At 36.9% G+C, this 16649-nt stretch overlaps 1 protein-coding gene across 1 annotated transcript; it reads left to right on the top strand.

Moving 5' to 3' along the window:
- Positions 1–2634: 2634 nt before the first annotated feature.
- Positions 2635–15086, top strand: LOC104889568 (pentatricopeptide repeat-containing protein At5g04810, chloroplastic). Its single transcript, XM_057393187.1, is given in 11 exon segments — positions 2635–3059; positions 3061–3583; positions 4299–4426; positions 4728–4868; positions 8406–8492; positions 8602–8755; positions 10178–10237; positions 11179–11607; positions 13019–13314; positions 13524–13653; positions 14056–15086. Coding segments are annotated over 11 exon segments (2817 nt in total). The 5' UTR covers positions 2635–2694; the 3' UTR covers positions 14560–15086.
- Positions 15087–16649: the final 1563 nt, after the last annotated feature.

The raw sequence follows: 16649 nt of genomic DNA, 5'->3' as shown, positions 1-16649 counted from the left end.
CTCATTTTCCCCAATTCTCTCAGTTGGCCCGATTCTCTTTCTTCTTTCTCTTCGCCTCCTTGACTCCCTATTTCCCATGTCTCCTCCCTCTGCTCCATATTCCCGTCTTCAGTTTGGTGTACATTACTATATTTGGATCAGCAGGAGACGCAACCATCCTATGTGATGGTTGTACTAATGGCGATAGTAGGGTTCATGCTCATTATTATTTGTAATGTAGGTATAAATTTTTAGTTCGTTAAATTTGGAGAACTACCGTGATATTGTGGACGATGCATGAACAAGGGTCTTGAAGCTCCCAAAACTTGAGGATTTGCAAATGGTTGTTGCAAATTATATCCCAGAGGTTGTTGTTGACCGTGTAAAGAAAGGAAAACTCGTTTGCTAAACGCCGCCCTGAAATATCCTACTAACGCCCTGTATAAATACATATATATGTATTTGTGTATTATAATACTTTCACTCTCCCACTCTCACTCTCCTTCATTCTCATCATTACTCTCCCACTCTCTTTCACTCTCCCTTAAGGATTTTTAATCAAGATCTTCGACGACAAGAATTTCGACGACAAGGATTCCGGTGAGGAGAACTCCGGCTTTGTGGCGGCAGTGACTTAGGCGACACACCGACATGGCACCACCACCACCACCCCCTTCTTCTCTCCTGTTTTTTTTTTTTGATTTTTTTTAAAAAAAGGGAGGCGTCCACCATGGACTCCCCACCACTGATGGAGGCGCCCATGACAGGCGCTCCACCACATGGTGAGGCGCCTGCCATGGGGGCCTCCACCGGTGCTGGGGCTTCCATGGTGGACGTCTCCTTCTTTTTGAATTTTTTTAAAAAAAAATTAAGGGAGGCGTCCATGGTAGGCGCCTCACCATGTGATGGAGCGCCTGCCATGGGCGCCTCCACTGGTGATGAGGTGTCCATGGTGGACGCCTCCCTTATTTTTTAAAAAAATTCACTGTAAATGGGAAAAAAACAAAGAGAGGGTGATGGTGGGGGTACGCGGTGGTGGTGTGTAGGGGGTAGCAGTGGTGGTGCAGTGGTGGTCCGGTGTTGGTGGTGCGGCGGCACCGGTGTCTAGTGGTAAGTGGAAGAAGATGGGAGGGAAAGTGAATGAAGAGGGGGAGAAAATATGAAGATATTAGGAAGTGAGTTAAGGGGAGGAGAGAGAAAGAAATACAAGTATGTAAATACGGTCTAAAAAATACCGTATTTAGGGTGTTACTAGGAAATTATAGGGCGTTGTTTAGCAAAACCCAAGGAAAATGGAGATTCAAGGAGGAGCTGAGGGAGAAGAGATAGATAGGGTTTTCGGAGGGTTGGAAAAATCTGAAAATTTAGGTCAAAACTTGAGATTTAGGATTGGTTTAATGATCATCTACCATTTCACAACCAAAAAAACTTTTATAAGGTACTTTTTGACAACATTTTTTATAAGGTACTTTTAAAAAAAAAACGTATTGTATAAGGTGCTTTCTAATAAAAAAACCCTTTTCAAAATAGCAACTTTTAAAAATTTACTAATAAGTAAGCAAAAACATTGATGATCAAAATTACACGTTGACAAGCATAAAGGTCAAAGTGTTGCAATTATTAGGAAATAGAGAAAGTATAAAAACGACCATTACATCAAAACTAATTGTGAGCCCTAATTCTCCATCAAATGTGGCACAAATGACTACGAAGAGTTGACAATCATTAAACTTTCCATTGTAAGATGTCCCAATTATTTGTTCAATTTTTTTATGTAAGATAGTCAATTGGTTAGACGTGAATTAATTAAGCAAAATTTAATGAATATTGCAAAAGGCAAGTAATCAGGTTAAATAGTCTAATAATATCTATATTAAAAGTTTTAAAAAGTTAAATCCTTATCACCTAACACAAACTCTTTTTTGTTACACTTACCTTTATTATACGTACCTATATATCTCACTTGCTTTTTTTTCTTCCTCCAAACTCCATATCACACGTTTTTCTTCTCCTCGATCTATCTACCTTTCTCTCACCAATTTTTCTCCTTCTATCCCATCCTTTTCCCTTTTGTCTTGAAAATCAAAATTGTAATGATTAATAGCATACACTTAACTCTGTTTTTTCTTATAGAACAACCAGATAAACCTGTCAAAACTAGTTAATCATAAATAGTGCCCAAATATCAAATGACACAAAAGAAAAAGTAACTAGAGAATAGAGATAACCGTTGGTCGTTTTTCTTCTCCTCGATCTATCTACCTTTCTCTCTCCAATTTTTCTCCTTCTATCCCATCCTTTTCCCTTTTGTCTTGAAAATCAAAAGTGTAGTGATTAATAGCATCCACTTAACTCAGTTTTTGCTTATAAAACAGCCAGATAAACCTTGTCAAAGCTAATTGATCATAAATAACGCCCAAATATCAAATGACACAAAAAAAGAGTAACTAGAGATAAATATTGGCCAGGAATCGGGATGTCCCGTGGGCTACACGAGCACGACCCCGACCCCGACCCCGACCCCGACCCCGAGCCCCCTCTCGGCACGGCATGATCCCAACCCGACACGAGGAACGTTGAGCGAGCCACGAACGTGCTGTGGACAGGAAAAATAGTCGGATTCGGACATCCTAGTTCCTAAACTTGTATCCTAAATTGGTTGTAATACTCAAATCACTTCTCTTGTACAGGCAGAGAATAGATACCCGCGAAAAAATGGAGTTATCTGCACTTTCTTCCTCCACCGCACACTACATCTACAACTATTCTTCTTCTCCGACCTTCACTTTCTCTCTCCTCGCCGGGGAATCTCACCCTCGTTTTTCTCTCTCCTCCCATAATAATCCTGAACATCCTTCAACTTCTTCTTCTTCTTCTTCGTCATCTCCTCATTTTCCCGGCAATATTCGCCGCCCTAAAACCCTAAAAACCACCACCACATCTAAACCCTCTTTCACTCCTCTTAAAACCCCTTCAAATCCTCTTAAAAATCTTCTTATTTCCCAAAATACCCCTTCTAATCTCACCCCTAAACTCCGTCTTACCAGCAAAATCTCTCCTCCTCCACCTCCTCCGCCACCTAACGACGTCGTTTGGGGATTTAGCTGATACTGATGAAGAAGAAGAGGAAGAAGAGGAAGATGGAGAAGAGAGAGATTCTGGGTTGGTTGAATTTCGGCAATTGGGTAAGATTTTTGTGGGTAATTTACCATTGTGGATAAAAAAACCAGAAGTTACCGAGTTTTTCCGGCAATTTGGGCCGATTGAGAATGTGATTTTGATAAAAGGGCATGAAGATATAGAGAGGAATATGGGGTTTGGGTTTGTTATCTTTGGTGGGCCCGCCGCCGAGAAATCGGCATTGAAGGCTGTGGAGTTTGATGGGGTGGAATTCCATGGAAGAGTTCTGACGGTTAAGTTGGATGATGGGAGGAGATTGAAGATGTTGGCTCAAGAGAGGGAGAGGTGGGTTCAGGGAGGGAGGGAAGAGCATAGGTCTAAGTGGCATGAGAGGAATGGTTCTAGGAAGGAGTTTCGGAAGGTCGTGGAGTCGCAGCCGGAGAATTGGCAGGCTGTTGTTCGTGCATTCGAGAGGATTAAGAAGGTATAACTAACTCTAATGGTTTTGTAGTACTTATTGATTAGTGTTTGTGGTGTGTAATTGGTTGAAAGTTTTTGATAGTTTATTGTAAGTTATGGCAAATGTATCTCATATCTTTGTCTTCCTAAAGGTTAAAGTTCATCCATTACGAATTTTACTGTGTTGTGAAGTTAGAAGATAGTTTTCGACTTTCGATGTGCCATTGTGAATTTGTTGATTTTTATGTGGTTCATAGCCAGATTCCTCTAATGTGAGTTATAGTTGGGCTTAATTTTGTATTATGGAGGATGGCCAATGGTTGTATGCCCATGTTCCATGGATCCATCATTTGTGAGGAAGACTTATGATTAACATAGATGCTAGATAGGTTGAAGGCAAGATTGTTCTATTGCTTATACTTTTAGCTATTTGAGATGTTAGGTAGAATGTCCAAGGTTGATACCCGAGGTAATGCGTCTTTACGAGCAAGTTTTTATCTTTTTCTTCATTGATTGTGGTTGCTATTGGTAGCCACGTCTCTACACGGGAATGATTGTTAATGAGAAGTAATGAAGAGAAATATTTTTTTCTAGTGGAGTTGCATTACTTTAGACTTTAGATATGCACATCAAGGACGTATTTGTCTAAATTTTGTTAGCTAGGTCTTGCTTCTATTATTCAGTTGATATTTACTTGTATTTACATTTTTGCCCTCCTTTCTTTTTTCCCATAAACCTAGCCTTCTAGGAAAGAGTTTGGTCAGATGGTTAAATTTTATGCAAGACGTGGGGATATGCATCGCGCACGTGAAACTTTTGAAAGCATGCGAGCAAGAGGGATCGAGCCAAATTCACATGTATTTACAAGGTATAATTATCTTAGGAAACGTTAATTCATTGTGGTCCTTTGTCTGAATTTTGTTGGATTTCCTTGCTTGCTTCTTAGAACCAAGCAATAACTGGATGGAAACACAAGATTTGGTTGTTTGATCCGCTGATTATGTCACAATGCAAAATTCCACCATGATCAGTTGTGAAATTCCTTGGTTTTTGGACTCACCAAAAATTTCATTTGGTCCTTTGTCAGTTGCTCTTTCAGACAATCAATGTTTCTTTGTTTTCCCGTCTACTACTTTTGATATGTGATGCAGAATTTACCCTCTTTGCAGCTTGATTCATGCCTATGCAGTTGGCAGAGACATGGAAGAAGCACTGTCATGTGTGAGGAAGATGAAAGAAGAAGGAATTGAATTGAGCTTGGTCACTTACAGCATCCTTGTTGGAGGCTTTGCTAGAATTGGCAACGTTGAGTTAGTAGCTTTTCTATTAGAATTTTACTTCATAGTCCACTGGCACTAATTAGTGCTTGCTTGAAATATCTGATTTTCTTTTTCTCTAAGCTTTGGATTGTTGATATGGGCTATCATGCATCTTTACTTCTAAATATAATGTGCTTCAATCACTACGAGCCTTTCTACATATCTCAAACTTTTGAAGACACTAGTATAGTGATTTTTCTTATTCGGATGTAAATCTTGAGCGCCAAAGTAAAGACATTGTCATTGGTGGGACCCATATTGGATAATTGTTATTTTGGCTACAAACTTTGATCTAAACTTAAATTTTGCAAATGAATGAGACTAATTTTTCTCATTGAGTAACAAAATATTTTTTGTCTTTGTGGGAGAATTCTTACATCCAGGAAATTTCTTGGATATTGCTTTAGGTGACAACCGGTATAAAACTGGTCAACAATTATAATGTTTATGTAGAGGCATTTCCTACTTAAATGTGCTGCACTTCCTAGATCGAGTGTGGTGATAAGAATGCAAGGGGTTGCCAGGTTGTTGCCCACAAGCGACACGACACACCCTTGCCCAAGTGTGGTAACAAATGAGCAAGGGCTTCTAGATCTAGGTTATATGCAAGAGACTAGGGAAGAACTTTGCAACTAAGTTGTGTATGGGATCTTAGAACATAGGATATCTTAGACTATAGTTAGTAGAGTTGGAAGAAGTGATGAAGAAGAAATGTTAACATTATGTGTGGTCGGGAGAAAGAGCTAGAATATCCGGCCCTTGAGAGTATAACTTGTGGTATATAGTACAGGATAAGAGTAGACATGGAGTTGGTATTATTATAGATGATAGGCTACTATATAATGTGGTTGAGGTGTATAGGAAGAGCTATAGCCTATAGGATTATGAGAGTAAAGTTCATATGTGATAGAAAGATTGTGCATATCATCAGTGTAGAAGAAGCTTTTTGAACGTCAATTTTGGGAGGATTTATATGAGGATTAAGATATCTCCACACATCAAAGTTATTAATTGGTGGAGATCTAAGTGGACATCTATGGGCAACTTACAATGGTTTTGAAAGTGTTCATGGGGATTCTTGGCTCACCATTCTAGTTGTCATATGACTTGATCTCGTTTAAGACATGGTTTAAAATGAGGGATACTCACCTAGTGACTTCTAGGAGTGAAGCAAATGCATCACGAATGACTTTTAGCAAGGTGCACGGATAGGCTACTCAACATAGACTTCTAGTGCTAGATTTTCGTATTAAGGCAATTTTAAGAAGGAACAATAGCTTAGGTGAGCCAAGAATAAGATGTTGGAGTCTAAAAGAAGGTATGTTAAGGTTGTGGGTAAAGATGAGTAATTATATCTATAGAATAGCAAAAGAGGTCCTAGGATAAGTCGGTTGAACTTTGGAGGACAATGCAATTTGGGTAAAGATGAGTAACTATTCTAGAGAATAGCCAAAGAGGTCCTAGGAGAATCAAAGGGAAGAGTATCGGTGCATAGGGAGTGCGTACCCCTCTCCTTTTCTTATTTCTCTGGTGGAAGTTTGTTGATGGGAACATAAATTTCTTTTGAATTTTGATCTTAATGATTGATGATGCTAATGGTCTAACTCTTAATTAAAAGTTGATTTCTAAAAGACAGGGAAAAAGAAAGAGAAACTTTACAATTTTCTTTTTCTTTTAAATTGCTCGATTGAAACCTAAAAAGGATATTGCTTTTGACTTCTGTGTGGGTGAAATTATTTTCTTTTCTTAGGAGTTGGGAGTCAAGTATTGTGTTTGAGGAAGTTCAGAAATCTAGTTTTTTTAGCTTTAGACAATGTCTTTTAATATATTTTTTTTAAAATGATCAGCTTCTGTTTTGTTATAGTAGGAGTGTAGGACAATAGAGATGAATTTGATAATAAATATCAATGAAGTTCTTGGTCATCTTGTGAAAATAAGGGAGTGCATGAACATGGATTCATGTCCCAAGGAAGAATATTAGTGAAATGAAAGATCCAACTATAGTGAACTCCATCTAAGGTCACAAAATGCATACTTTGGATTTGTGCAGAGAACAGGTGGAGTCTGTTTTCTCCTTTCTCCTTTGTGGCTATCTTTTCTTGATTCTCAATGATGGGCACTTATCTGCTGAAGACGGGTCGCATTGAACCTATATGGCCAAAGTTTTGTTATCAAAGAAGGATTATGAAGTCTAGGATAAGATTGTATACAAAATTGGTTCTTTCGACAATTACATGATGACTGAGAAGAAAAGAAAGTATTATATTGTTCTATTTTCCTCCCTGAGATTTTAATAATGGTACTATATTAGAATTCAGAACCAACTTATCTGTTTTGAATTTTGTAACTGAAGTTACAAGGATTGATGGTTTTGTCTCTTTGTTTTTGTTTGATACATGGGTGACATCCCCCCCCCCCCCTTCTTTCTTTCCTAGAAATTTGTGAACTAAATGATTATATTACAAGAACTAATATTTTAGCTGGAGGTAGCATCATACTGTAAAGCACACATGAGGGCTTGTGTACTAACATTTGTATGCACATACGCTGGCTAGGGTTAGAGTAAGGGGGAGGGGAGTTTCTAAGGGAGAATCTAGTAGTCTACTTTGTTAGTGTAGGTAGTGAGGGTTGATATGTTTGAGGAGAAGTGAGGAGTTGGGTTCTTGTAAGGGGGGGGGGGGGTTCCTAAGGGAGAGTCTAGTAGTCGACTTACTTTTTTTTTTTTTGAGGGGATAGTAGTCGACTTACTTTATTATTGTAGGTAGTGAGGGTTGATATATTTGAGGAGAAGTTTCTATCTCCCTCTTTTTTTTTAGTTATTTACTAGAGCAATTATGATCTGGAAGTCAATCCGGGGCAAGTGTTCGGATCTATTATGACATAGACGCGCGGCGCTCAATGGACCTTTTCAAAAGGAGTTGGGTTCTTGTAAGGGGAGATAGAAGTAATATATGGTTTATGTTTCTATGGTTTTAGGAGGGAGGGATAACATGGGAGGTGACTTAGAGTTAAAGTGGAGTAAACAGAGGTAAAAAAGAAAATCAGAGGGGGAAGGAATTAAGTTTAGACTTTAATGATGCAAAAAAAGGAAGATGTATAAGGCGGGCTGTGTCTGGAGGTGAGAATGCCTTTTTAGTATGGAATCATTTAGGTCTATAGTCAAGCGTCTAAGTAGTTCGCCTTCTGTAGTGGTTTCTTTTTTGCTTCTAAGATATAAACTTTTACCTCTCCTTAATATAGTTAACTTTACGCATATTATCAGTTATAAATGTTATTCATAGGTTTACTTATATTTCAGTTTGAGTAATATTAATGTAGTATAGGAATACAGACATACAGTTCTACGAACACCTTATGCTGGATTAAGTTTGCTAGAAAATTGCGTCTCTGTTGGGTCACATTTTCTCCCATGAGTATAATTTAATACTCTTTCTCTGTTTTTTTAGTTGTAGCTGATCTTTCTCCATGTTTTAGTTGTAGCTGAAACTAGTATCAATTTTCTGACGCTTCCTGATGTCATCTTGGAAGGGCTGCAGATCAGTGGTTCAAAGAGGCAAAAGAGAAGCATACAACACTTAATGCAATCGTGTATGGCAATATAATATATGCCTACTGGTTAGTGTTTATATGTCAATCATGATTTCATTATATCTGTACTGAAATATTTAGTTCTCTCCACAAATTTTCTTTCCGTTACACAATGTTATTTGATTTATATGTGCAGCCAAACTTGTAACATGGACCGTGCAGAAGCACTAGTTAGGGAGATGGAAGAACAAGGTATTGATGCTCCAATTGATATATATCATACAATGATGGATGGTTACACCATGATTGGTGATGAGGAAAAATGTTTAATAGTCTACGAGAGATTGAAGGTATTGCCATTATCTTAGTATCAAAATATTCATATCTGGTATGATCAATTGAATATGAAGATGTGTGGTCAAGACTCACTCAGATAAACTGCTTTAAAATAGGGTGAAAAAAGAGAACTTTCAAAAGCTTTTCCCTTTCAACATAGACGAACTTGCAATACTTAACTTCTCATTTTCCAATGAAGCGGGAGTTCGTATGTCCAATACGTCTTGCATATAGGGTCCCTATCAAATCAAACTCACTTAATATTGCACCATACAATTTTACTAATAGTCAGTAAGGTTCTGAAACTATGAAGCTAGGAAGATATTGATCAATGTCAATATACTATATTCCTTTTGAAGTTACTCATTCTGATTAGAATAGATTCTAGGTCAAGCTTTCAGTCACATGATGTCTTAGAATATATCTCTAGTGCGTTATGCATAAAGTCACCATAATCACAGCTTTCAGCAGAAGCATTGGACTCCCAGGCTGTTTTGATCACTAGTCGTGCTTGCCTTCCAGGATTTGTTTACCACTGGAACAAAAAAAAGGTTTATTTTGGGTGATTTCTGCGAGGAGAGGAATGAGGGGGGGCCGGAGGGGAAGTTCCATTTTGTTACTAAATACGCTATTTCTTCCAGCTTTCCATCACGGGTGATGCCCCTTTTAATGCTTTCTGCATATGGAGAGAACCTTCTTCATGAAACTTAATGTGGAATCCTCATGATAGAACACTTTTTATCTTTTAGGACACCTTGTGTGCGTTTGTACACCACCCATGGATGGGTGTGCGCGTGCTAGTGTGAGCTCATCTGTTATGTTGTATTTGAGTGGAGCTTAAGTGAAGTTTGACGGTACCAGAGGATGTTACCTATTGATATCTGAAATTCTGGTGTTGGACCAACACATTCTTCACACGAGTTAAAGAAGTATAGATCCCCTGCGGAACTTGGAATTTAAATTTCCACCCAACAGTCATGACTCATGCATATCTGTGTATTTCGATGTATGATGTTTAAGTGTTACCATGGACAAATTAGTACTGTTGAACATTTATTTGTGTTTCTGTGTTTAATATTGCATAATACTTCCTCCGTTTCTAAATAAGTGCAACATTTGCATAGTATTTACTATTCACAGTTTAAACTTTAATTAGCTTTGGTGATTTAGGGTTTAGGAAAAATATAGTCATGTGGGATCTTGTTAGATTCGTCTGAATGTGAATTTTTTTAATATCAACTTTCTATAATTTTTACTTATTGATAATTGAAGATATTAATGGTTAGAATAATGCATTGACAAACGTGAAAACAAGAAATGTTGCACTTATTTAGAAACAGAGGAAGTACAATTTTTTTTGTGAATTGTCTCTCTTTTTCTTGTGTCGTCATGTCTAATTGTTCATTGCATGGCTGATTCATGTTTTGATTTTCCAGGAATGTGGCTTTGTTCCTTCAGTTGTCACTTATGGATGTCTCATAAATGTTTACACCAAGGTATTTTCGGTTCCTTCAAACTTTTTTCCACTGATCTCTCTCTCTCTCCTTCAGTGAAGGGGCTGGTTACTTGAACATTTGTAAAACTTTTTGGGAGAATATGTCGTTGACCAGCTGTCTAAGAACGTCTATAGTGAGTGTACTACAGTCAGGAAACTTATTGATTGGGATCCAGATCCACACAGATCTTTATTAGTTTAAAAGATTCTAAGCTTGAGAATAAAAGAAAAGAGAATTCTGTTGAAACTCTCTTTTTTTTGTTTGAAACTCTTGTGCTTGGATCATATGTCTTTTAGCATGGAAGATTTTCAACTTTTCGTTGTTGACTAAGTGAATATCAACAACTGATTTGACTTTCTTTTTTTTTTTTTTTTTGCAACTTAATGTGACCGTTGTAATCTTCACTTGGTGTCTTTTTTTTCTTCTGCAATTGATGATGAGAGAAATAATTTTCGATAGAAACTCTGGTAATTTTTGGTTCCGTATTACTTTTCATGTGTCCTGCTAAATTCCTAGCAGACATGTCTCTCTTTCGAGAGAATTACCCCTATAACCTAGGAAACTTTTCAATATCTGAAGAACAGATATAAAAAAAGGGTTTTTGTAATTTCATTAAGGACTGTTGCTACTTTGACATCCTAGTCTTTCTATGATATTTGCGCTGAATCTTCTTTGTTTGGCAAGGGTAAGATTCAGCTGCACTTCTGTTATAAGAGTGTGCTGTTGATAGTGAAGACAAGATCAGCAATAGGCTTCTGTATCCTGTCAACACTGCAAACTTTAGTTATATAACTGACGCTTCTTGAATATTTGGCTTAAAGGTTCCCTTAAATTTAAACTCTTTCCTTGGAATATATTCCCAATGATTTCTCTCACTATGTATGTTGCCTCACGCCTTAGTTTAGGGTACTTATTGCTGAAAAAATCACTCTTTTCTTCAGGCGGGAAAAGTTTCAAAGGCCCTAGAAATTAGCGAGATGATGAAATCTGCTGGTATCAGACATAATATGAAGACTTATTCTATGTTGATCAATGGATTTCTGAGGTTAAAAGATTGGGCCAATGCATTCGCTATCTTTGAGGATGTTGTCAGAGATGGTCTGAAACCTGATGTAGTACTCTACAATAATATAATTAGAGCTTTTTCTGGAATGGGTAACATGGATCGTGCCCTTCGCATCATTGAGCAAATGAAGAAAGAACGGTATAAACCCACCACAAGGACATTCATGCCTATCATCCATGGTTTCGCAAGAGCTGGAGAAACGAGAAGAGCCCTTGAAATTTTCGATATGATGCGAAGGAATGGTTGTATACCAACTGTCCATACATTTAATGCGTTAATTCTGGGCCTTATTGAGAAGCGCCAGGTAATGTTACCAACTTTATGATTGCAAATGGCTGCTTTTCGCATTCATCGAGCACTGTCTCTTGTCAGTCCTCCCGATCCCTTCTTTTTTTGTCAGTTGAAGGCCGGCTCTGGATGATAGTCCCTGAGTCCAAGCTGACTTAGTGCTCAATTTTTTTTATGTCCCACTTGAGAAAACATAATGAGAAGTTAAAAACAATAATACAATTTGAAGCATACTTAAATAGAAAGAGGATGGCGCATTGAAGTATAGTCTTACATAATCTTGTGCTTGCAGTTTTGTAATTGTACCAATATTATGTTCATTTAGTCTTCTAAGTTGCTTTCAGTCTATTCGTATTTTTTGACAGTCATTATCATAGTATCTTTTCAAAGCCCTGTGCATCTGATGATTGTCTGGCATAAATTTTTATCCCTTTTTTTGTGGAGGTGGGGAGGATTGAGGGGAGGGGTTTAGAGCTGCATTCCCCCCCGTGCTGTGATTTCTGGGAGAATATACCCTGCAAAATTCTTGATTGGAATGTGTGAAAGGATTTGTAGTTCTATGCAACTATATGAATTTATCGGTAATAGTGGCTACTGGCTCGTTGATGCTCTCTGTTATGGTATCATGGAAAAGAAAATGTTTGTGGTAGCGATTGCTCCACAATTCACAGCGTCTTGATTTCCACTGAAGTCTTTTGCCCTAAATCTTACAATTTTTCTTGGACACTTTTTTTGTGCTAATCCATGCCCCGTTTTACCCATCTTCTAAAGACAGGAGTAGCCTGTTTTGAAAGAGGGTGGGGGGTGGGACACTGGTAAATTCTGGAAATATGATTGGAACTTGGGGACCAAGGGTCAGGGTATGGGAATTCTGAAAGGGCAATGACTACCAAGTATCAACCTATGGTCTCACGAAATTACACAGGGGAAACTATTACCCTCTATCCCCTTTCTGCAAAATTTTCTCCTATCCATCTCTCGTTTGTTATTATCTCTATGCTTCAGTAAATTTTTAAGGTCATTCCAGTGATAGCCCTGAAGTAGCATTTTAAGCTTAACTATACCACTCTGTAAGGAGGATTCACTATGTAGGGTTACATGGACCCTGTTTAATCTCAAGGCCTCTAGGACAGAGCTATTGTATTCGATAAAAATCTTGTGCCACACAAGGAGATTCTGAATGTTTGGCGCAACTGATTCAAAAAATTTATCTTTTTAGATTTCTAGACTGCTGTGATAGTATCCATGATGGCATAAAATGATAAAGATATTGAGAGAATCCACCCTAAGAATTGCTTTTAACATGTTTGTTCCCTTTTACCTTCTTCTGCAGTTCTGTCTGTCATTTAAAATTTTAAGTTATCTTGTCTCATGGCATTCTTCTCCACTTACGTTCAGTTCATATATTTTAGTATGCTTTATTTTAGATGGAGAAAGCTGTTGAAATACTAGATGAGATGGCATTAGCAGGGGTGAGTGCGAATGAACACACATACACAACAATTATGCAAGGTTATGCAGCTAAGGGTAATACTGGAAAAGCCTTCGAATATTTTACTAAAGTGAAAGAGGAGGGACTTCAGCTTGATGTATATACATACGAGGCATTGCTCAAGGCATGTTGCAAATCTGGGAGGATGCAAAGTGCTCTGGCAGTCACAAGGGAGATGAGTGCTCAGAATATCCCAAGGAATACATTTGTTTATAACATATTAGTTGATGGGTAATGCTCGATTTCTATAAATTATGTCAATGAGCCATTTCCCCTACCAATTTAGCAACTTTAAGCTTCCCTATGTCCACTACATACCATGGCTTTTTGCTACCCCTTTCCCCAAAGGTTGGGAAAGCCCCCTGTTTCTCTTGGATGATTTGCCATGCTTTTATTCTTAGACTACTTAAGTTTCTGTTTTCTCTTGTCAAACTTTGTAGATGGGCTCGAAGAGGCGATGTTTGGGAGGCTGCTGACCTGTTGCAACAAATGAGAGAAGATGGTGTGCAACCTGATATACATACTTATACATCCTTCATTAATGCATGCTGCAAGGCTGGAGATATGAATGTATGTTTATCTATTTCGACTATTTTTGATAACTTCTATATGTCATTCATAGCGTAGTTTTGTATCCTGTCTGCATAGCTGTCTTGGTTTCTAGTTTGCAGGTCTTCTGGAAACTGACATATAACCTGTGTATATCAGTATCATTAATTTCTTTCATCAGTCCAACTCCACTATTATGTTTGTCCTTTGGTTTTGTGGAGTGATCTAAATTTCAAAAGGTGGCATCTTTCAGTTGTGCAATTTTCCAAGTCCTCAAGGGCTAAATCTACTTCAGCACATTCTGCCATCAAAGAAAGAAAAACCACTTTAACACATGCTTAATAGTTAGTCATAAACAGAAACAACTCTTTGCACTGTTTTTTTTACTGAATGTTTTCTGTTATACTTCTCTTTGTTAATCAGAAAGCAGCAAGAACAATCCAAGAAATGAAAGCAGTTGGAGTGAACCCTAATGTTAGGACTTACACAACATTAATACATGGTTGGGCACGTTCATCTCTCCCAGAGAAGGCACTAAAATGTTTTGAAGAGATGAAATTAGCTGGTTTGAAGCCGGATAAAGCTGTGTATCATTGCCTAATGACTTCATTATTGTCAAGAGCAACTGTAGCAGAAGAGTACATATGCTCAGGAATTTTGAACATTTCTAGGGAGATGATAGAATCTAGCATAACTGTTGATATGGGTACTGCAGTTCATTGGTCTAGGTGCTTGCGTAAGATTGAGAGGACAGGCGGGGAACTTACAGAAGCTTTGCAGAAGACCTTTCCACCTGATTGGAGTGCATCTAATAAAGCTCCAGTAGCATCGCAACCAGATGCTAATGACTCAGAATCTGATGCTGATGATGTTGATACGTCCTATGATGGTTTCACAGATAGTGATGATGAAGAAGTTGACAAATGAACATTGGTATAACTCAAAAAAGGCTAGAAGGAGAACTTATTCTCCAACGAACTGAGAAGAGGAATTGATGTGTGGCTCACAGCAAGTAGATTTATCAAACAGCCCGTTGGATTTTCTTTGGAGAACGATTCTCCAAATAGCCCGATTTAGAAAAGTTTCTCAATGCAGCTCTCTATGTTGAGAGCTCAAGCTTGGGGGACTTTTGAGGCTTCATTTGCTCTGACTGACTAGATAATAGATTCCTCTAATTAATGGGTCTTTATTCTTTTAAGGGGAATTAATGGGTCCTCATTTGTAGTTATTATTCCGTTTCTTTTGGAGAGAAGGGAGGGAACCTTAAGATGTATGTATCTATTGGGGCATAATCTGGTAATCTGTTGAAATATTTTTGGAATTACTCTGTAGAAATTTGTAACTGTAACGTAAAATCGTAGTTGGATCAGCCTAATTTCTGTGGTTGGTTTAAGAATTAAGATCTGTTAATTTTTAGTTTATGATGATTTTAGCTAATCTCCTTTTGATAGTCATCTGATCATTGGTCTTATAGGATTATAGGCGGACAAATATGTTTATATTTTCTCTTGCTTTGCATGTCGGCTGCTTGATTTGATAACACCTCCCTCGAGCTTCAGCTTACTATTGATAGATTATCTTTACAAAAGTTGTATCCAAATAATTAGTAAAATGTCTTCTCAAAAAAAAAAAAAAATAGTAGTAAAATGTCAATTACTATTTACTAGATGACGTGATAAACTAAAAATGGTTCTAATTGTAAAGTCTAGATTAATTTTTGATAAGTACTGACATTGAGTGCTTAAAAGTTAGTTTGAGATTATACGAGGACTAAAAATCGATTTTACTTTTGGAATCTCAATATACACAAATTATTATAATAGACGGTAATAACACAAGTTTACATTTTTCTAACAAGTCCATTTCATTTCTCTCTCACCTAACACTATTTCTAGGTATCTTGCACCATCCTACTCGTCTATTCTCTTCTCCTTTCTTTGTTTCCCTTTGAATATCGAATTACAACAAACAATTTTTAAAAATAGTTTGACATTCTTACGTAATTGATTAAACTAGTCACTAAATGGATTAAATCAATCACTAAATGAATTAAAGAATGTTATCATTAAATAGAATAAGTTGGTCACCAAATAGATTCAAATGATCACTAAATAGATTAAAGTAGTCACTATATTAAGAAAGATGGTTCATTCTCTTCTTAATATTGGGCTTGGGCCGCGCCTTCTTTTAAATTAAAAGTAGACGGTCTTTTATAAGACCAACTGAATGTTTTATTTAAGTCTTATATTTAGAACTTTTTAGTCCTAATATACATGTTTACATTTATATGTTTGAACACTTAATTGAATATAATGAAACAAAGATAATTGAATCATACTTGTTTGAATTGACGAAAACAAAATATAAAGTATAAGTTCATTGTTTAAATTTAAAAATGTTTTTTTTCATTTGTCCTTTGTACCTTTGTGTATGTTTATATAGTACTAGGTTTGTTCCCTTGTAAAAATGTTTCACTTCAACAATAAATATTCATTTTCATAATTGAATTCTTGTAATGTTCCAATTCAATAGTTAAATATTCATTTCGTTTTCGTAAATGTTCTATTTTGTATTGTGGGAGCACAATTCTTATTGTGCTCATAGATGCACAATGCACGGATTATCCCACGATTTCAAGTTTATATAGTAAAGTTTTTACCGCTAGCGTAAGTGATATTTAGTGTTATCATCTTAAAGTATAATATTAGAAATGAAAATTTTCTTTAACCGGGGTATAGCCCAATCCTAATAACTCGTTAATTATTACATTGTACAATTGCATCATTTCGTTATCGAACTAGGTTTTTTTTGCCCAGGATGCCTCAGGTCAGTTACAATAAACAAATATGTTATTATTTTTAAATTTCATAATCTATTTTGTTACTTTTCTTATTTTTTATCCATTAAGAAATTGAAAAATTTTCACGTAATATGATATCAATATCTCTTGTAAGTTACCTAATAAGAGTGTTAGAGATGTATATACTTGTTTAAGTCTTTTTAGTTAATTATAAGTT

The sequence above is a fragment of the Beta vulgaris genome, chromosome 3 (genome assembly GCF_026745355.1).
Source record: "Beta vulgaris subsp. vulgaris cultivar EL10 chromosome 3, EL10.2, whole genome shotgun sequence".
Lineage (NCBI taxonomy): Eukaryota > Viridiplantae > Streptophyta > Magnoliopsida > Caryophyllales > Amaranthaceae > Beta > Beta vulgaris.
This window is presented reverse-complemented; position numbering and strand designations above follow the sequence as displayed.